The sequence below is a fragment of the Oxyura jamaicensis genome, chromosome 3 (genome assembly GCF_011077185.1).
Source record: "Oxyura jamaicensis isolate SHBP4307 breed ruddy duck chromosome 3, BPBGC_Ojam_1.0, whole genome shotgun sequence".
Classification (NCBI taxonomy): Eukaryota; Metazoa; Chordata; class Aves; order Anseriformes; family Anatidae; genus Oxyura; species Oxyura jamaicensis.
The window spans coordinates 70,517,955-70,523,954 of NC_048895.1; the positions used below are offsets into that span (position 1 = coordinate 70,517,955).

General features: G+C 36.2%; 1 protein-coding gene across 1 annotated transcript in view; it reads left to right on the top strand.

Annotated features, from left to right (window-relative positions):
• CDK19 (cyclin dependent kinase 19) overlaps positions 1 to 6,000 on the top strand; it is a 121,069-nt gene that overhangs the window by 42,299 nt on the left and 72,770 nt on the right. Inside the window, exon 3 of the mRNA XM_035321388.1 lies at positions 1,824 to 1,934. Coding sequence (XP_035177279.1) covers positions 1,824 to 1,934 — 111 coding nt within the window. The remainder of the gene's footprint in view (positions 1 to 1,823; positions 1,935 to 6,000) is intronic.

Sequence of the window (6,000 nt, forward strand, 5' to 3'; positions counted from 1 at the left end):
TCAGACTGTTTTGGTAGGTGACCACTGCTGCCTAGAAGTCCTCTGTTCAGACTGGCTGGAGAAGTGCTGTTGCTTAGAACTACAGAATATACGCTGCCTCTCTCCTTTTTGTACGGCACCTTTCAGTTAATGCAGAATACTTCGGCATTTGTTCTGTTCTTATGCTGTACATAGTATTTCTGTTAACTTCTCTATTATATGCTACCATTCAGCATGGAACTGTATGTTCTTTGGCTGTTTCTTCCTGCAAAGTTTTAGTTATTTTGAGAGAATGCTTTACTTCGTCTCATTTACGATTTGAAAACTTGAAATTATTTTATATCCGTATTGCTGCTAACAGTGTCTTTAAGAAAAAAACTAATAGTAATAACAAAACCACCTTCTATAAGACTTTATTAAATTACATAAAAGGCAGAAGCATCACATCAAATCCCTACTGGAAAATATTTTTTAGTATTATTAAAAGCAAGGAAATATGGCAATATGTGTTGCAGCATGTCAAAGAGCTGCAATTTTCATCTCCAAGTTTTGGGTAGTTTTTAATTCTCACAAGTAATGTTACTGTTTGTTAGGTGATAACATTTTTTTTTTACTGCATCATATTAGTGATACTTGGGAACAAATACTGTTCAGTTTAAGTAGGAACTTGTTTCAGAGCTAGAAGTCCGTGGTGTTAGGAAGATGAAGAAACAAAGAGTATTTCCTGCATGATAGAAGTTTGTAAATTAGTTCATCTGTTGGAAAAGTGGAATAGATTTAAACAGTTTTAATCTTCTTTACAACATCTCGTCAGATCTCTTGTCTTGGCAGATATCCGTATAGCCAAAGGACAGTATAATTTATAATTAAGTCTTTTCTTTATTTTTTTTTTCCCATGAAATAAACATCTGAAGATGAAGACTTTCTCTGTGGAGAAAAGGGTAGATTTGTCTCTCAGATGGGCCTTGTAACAAACTCTATTTACTGTTTAGCAATTTGAAATGGATGCTTGGCAATTTATATAGTAGTGCTGCAGATGCAAGCAATTTTCAGATAAAACAGAAGTGATCAATCATTTTTGGGAAGGCAGTGTCTCAAGAAAAAAGATTCCATGGAAATGACATTTTTGGAAATACTTCTTTTTAGCTCCCTCTGAGGACTGATTTCATCTGTTAGAGCCATGACTTCAGCAGCAGCGTGCTTCAATGTGCTCTCTATGAGTGTAGTAATCACAAGACCTAGTTTAATCTGGCAACCAAAAATAAGCTTGGATTTATTTCTGGGTTATAGAAGGGTAGTTAAAAGAACCATTAAAAACAGTTTTTGATAAACTTTCCTTTGAAAACACCCTTATGTTCTGAAAACAAGAACCTCATTGACAAGTGAGGCAGGAACACAATGCAAAAAATGTTTGGTAATAAAGGTATTGTGTGGCAATCAGAACTGTACTCTTCACATGAAGAACTAGCAAGCTGCACAAGTTTCACTTTGCCTTTTTAAAATTCTGATGTGTACTTTTGATAAGAGAACTGTATAACACATCTTTAAGATAGAAGCTGAGGGTGAGTGGGACGGATGGGGTAAGCTGGGAAGAGAGCACCGTGGCTAGTGATGGTCACCTGTGCTTGCAGAGCAACAAGCCCATCCTATGGAGGCTATCTGTATCCTCCTAATTTTGACATTTTAGAGACAACGTATGGAGTCAGTGGCACCTTTTCTTCTAGGGCCTGTTCTGGGATTGCTGGTTTGTTTAGTTGTGGTAGGACACCGCTATTGTTTTTCTGTTGTGTTGTTTTATTTTTAACAAGCATAGAAATAATGCAAGCTTGTCTATCTCTTTGCAGCTTTTACGAGAGTTGAAGCACCCTAATGTGATTGCGTTACAGAAGGTTTTCCTTTCTCACAGTGACAGAAAGGTTTGGCTGCTGTTTGATTATGCTGAACATGACTTGTGGGTAAGTACAGATTTCCCTGAGTGTTTGAGATAGTGTAATATAAGCTTGAACAAACTGAAGTGTGTGTGGTGTACCTTCATGTAACACAGATGTATAAATTTCTTGCTCTGTAATTAAGGGTCTAAGTGACATCCTGTTCTTAGTATACTTTGATCTTTCCTTTAAAACATGCAAAAACCTCTGTAGATTTTTTTTAAATGTCAGACTTCATTTTGAAGCTAAAACAAATTTCCTTTAACGTTTAATTGGAGTTGAAGAGAGTATTTCTAAATTAAGACATTGCAAAATAGGGATGGAAAGTGCATTTAATATTTTCTTTCCCTACAGTTTTGCCAAAAAAGAGGAACAGGAATTACTTCACTGAGCTCTATCACTGAGATACAGTGGAAGTGACCAACGTTCAATCATGTAATCCCAAATGGTGAATTTCTGGCAGAATGAATTGAATGAAAAGAACTAAGCACTCACTGTTGATTGGGCCTCCTGATGTGCTCTCACAATATGGAAGAGGAGTGGAGACTTGGATGTCTGTAAATTTCCAGCAAAATATGATAGGATTTGATTAATCTGTTGTAGAGGTAGAACACAAATGACAGCATGAGTTGAACTCGAGCTCTAAACCTTTCAAAGAAGTGATTTGCTTGGACCTGGGTTAGAATTTAAACCCCAAAGGTATCAAACACTTACTAAGAGTAACCAATATGTTTATTCTTCCTTTGAAAGTACTGTCAAGAAGAGAAGGCAGTAATACTGATTTCGATATTGCTTTTCAAGGCTTTAGTAATAGCAACTTCCGTATTACTGATGATTGTGGTTGCTTATTTTTGTTCAAGAGCTAATGCATGTGCACTTGTAAGTGACACAAAAATATCACCTGGAAGACAAACTAAGACCATGCAAACAGATATTTTTGGCTCAGAACAATTAAAGTCATGAGATTTCAGCCCCTTCTTATGCTTAAAAATAATTGAATTTCTCTTGTATGGCAGCAGCTTTGTATTTTAGTTTTCTTCATCAATTTTCAGTGTACAACTGGTGACAGTGACGATGAATAGAATTGCCGCAGATAAAACCCTGTATAGATAGAAGTTATTTATGCGTCAGCTGGGTTTACTCATCTTAAAGAACTAACACATGCAAACACGTTTTACTGCTACATTGAGTGACTTGTTTAAAACACCTTTTTTCTAAACTCTTCCATTTCAATTTATTTGGGGCATGTGCTTTTTACACTACATGGTGATTTTTCACATCATTTAATGCTTCAGGTAAAGAATCACTGCAGTCTGATGTTCTTACCACTTGTTACATCTGGCTGGGTATTGGTCATAATCTCTGTGAAGTTTATTCTCAATTTTTTGTGATTAAATGTTTGTTGTACTAGTTATTTGATGTGAACTGGTCTCCTACTTCCTAACACTCTTACTTTTTTTTCCTATGGGACATACAACACAAATCATTTTTCCTTTCCTGTATAATTACCTGTGTTTCCTTGCTTCTTAAGCATTTACAGGAATTCTTTTTCCTCCTTTGCATAAAATTAGCCATATTCAAGGCACTCTTGGTTCTGGCTTAACCTTGGTCCTCATTTCCCTTACCGTCAGCACTTCCCAAGCATCACTCTTGATTCCCCTTTTGTCTCTTTTGCTCACTCCCAACTTTGTGTCTTTTTCCACGCTGCCTCCTACACATGGAACAGCCTCCCAATTAACGTACGTAAAGAATCCTTCACTATCCTCCTTCAAAAACCTCCAAAAAAATCCACTTACTTTGTAACGCATTTCAGTAACAACCACCACTTGTCATTCTGTCTGTGTTGTGTTGTGTTTTGCATTTCCTGTGCTTTACAGCTTGTGCCCTTTCAACAGTTTGGGGAAGAAATTGTACTAGGGGATTGGCATGTTTTGTTACTGGTTTGCACCACGTGCTCCCCCAGCACTACTTAAAAACAAAGTAAGTTTGTTCATCGTGGGTATCAGTGTAGAAGGAGTTACCTCCTGACAGATGTGCCATTTCTAGACAAACATGGATTCCCAAAGACAAACAGCTTTAAGCGTAGGCATCTTAGAGTTACTTACCAAGATTTATCTTTAAGCATGGGAATCATCCGTGTTCAAAGCTGCCCGGCTTTAGTAACTCTTACTGGCTTCAATGAGAGGAGTAGATGCTCATTACTTATAAACATCAGATTAATTAAAATCATTACATTTTCAGCTTCTGTACTGCAAACATTTGGCAAGAGATGAATAAACTATACTAGATGCTATCTTTTTCTGTTCGTTTTGTAATGCTGAAAAAAACTGTCCCATTCTAATGAGGAAAAGTGATGGTGCCAATTAAGCTTATTAAAAAGTTCTTTTATGGTGAGCAACAACTTTTTTTTTTTAAACTTCGCATTTAATTTCCAAGGATCAGACTGCTCAAATCTGAAATTTGAGTTAAGATAGCAATGTACTTTATAACTTGCTGTAATTCCTGTTGATAGATACCATTACCAGGGAATGAAGAAAGCTTATGCTTATTTAGAACTAGTTTTGACAGGTATTGATGAAGACTTATTGTGTTGTTATTGCCTACAAACATTCTCAGTTTGACTGCTAAACCTATCACAGATTTTTCCTTCATCACCTCTCAAGTTACATTATACAAAGCAATGTGTAACTATTCATGAGATTGTAGTGCAGAATGGCTAAGAATTTAGTGGATCTTTTGACGAATTGATTTATACCTTGTGTTTATTTTAATTACCAAAATTCTCGGTGTAACCTGCAAATGATTTCCTTGTGATTTTTCTGGGCTATTAGCCTCAACTGGTAAAGTTCTTAGGATATTGAATGTGCCACATATGCTAACTTAGAGTGTATTGTCTACACTGTCATCACTGCTTACATATGCTTATGCTATGAATTAAATGCAAGATTCCTTAGCTTGTACTTCACCATGTGTAAAGGAAGCATCTGACACAAGGTTTATAAAGGCACATGGCTGCAGCTGTTACTGAATACCTCATACATTATGGGCCACATCCTTTCTTAACTCTTGATAATTTGCTTCAGTCTCACACCTTTGCTTTGATAGTCTGAAAGTTTCACCTTCAGATGTTCACAGCCAGAGAACCAACCGTCTCTTGCTCCTTCTCTAGTGAGGAACATTCCCGTTTCAATATTTACTCATAATGTCTTGGATGCTTTTCATTCAAAATGTATCCAGATTCTCTTTATTGATTTATTCATGTTTAGATTAAATATATATAAGTAACCTAATAGTTAACATGTACCTCAATTAATGTTAAGCCCATGGGTGGAATTGATGCTATTTTTAAATTACCTTTTCCAGTACACAGACTTTGTAGTCTCACAGTGAAACTATGCATGGATGAACAAGGGTCGTTGCTGTAACTGATAACATCTATTTTCTTCCATGTTCTTTAATGACTTAAAAGAAAAAAAAAAGTTATTTTGAATGCATGTTTTTTGTTGTTTTATCACTAAGGAATAACATCTGTTTACAACTTTCATATATATTCTTTTATGTCTTAAGTAGTGTATTACTGTTTCAGAACTTCCTATGTAAAACTTTGAGACATTATTCAAAATTATATTAAAAGCATTGAATGCATGACGAGCCTTAACTGGGCTTTTCTTAAAGATTGCTGCAAGTGGGATCTCTAGGGATGAATTCCGTTTCTTGAAAGCGTAGTTACTTTGAGCCATTGGAGAGGTTATAATACTGAGAGATTTTGTTTTGCTCTCAGCTAGTCTTCTATACTTCTACACCATCAGCTTTTTAATACTGGTAGTTAATCAAGCACCACGTGTTTTGTAAGTACTGCAAACCAGCACATGATCAACGTGTTTGATTCAACAGTCTCTATATTTTTAAACAGGATTTTAGATTCTAAACAATGTTATTGTAACTCGTTTTTGTATTTTGAATTGATAGGGTGTCTCCTTTTCTTGCAGAGTGCAGAGTTTAATTCACAGTGTCATTTAACATGCATGTGTAATTTCAAAGCTTTAAGTCCGCGGGGGGGGGGGGGGGGGGGGGGGGGGGGGGGGGGGGGGGG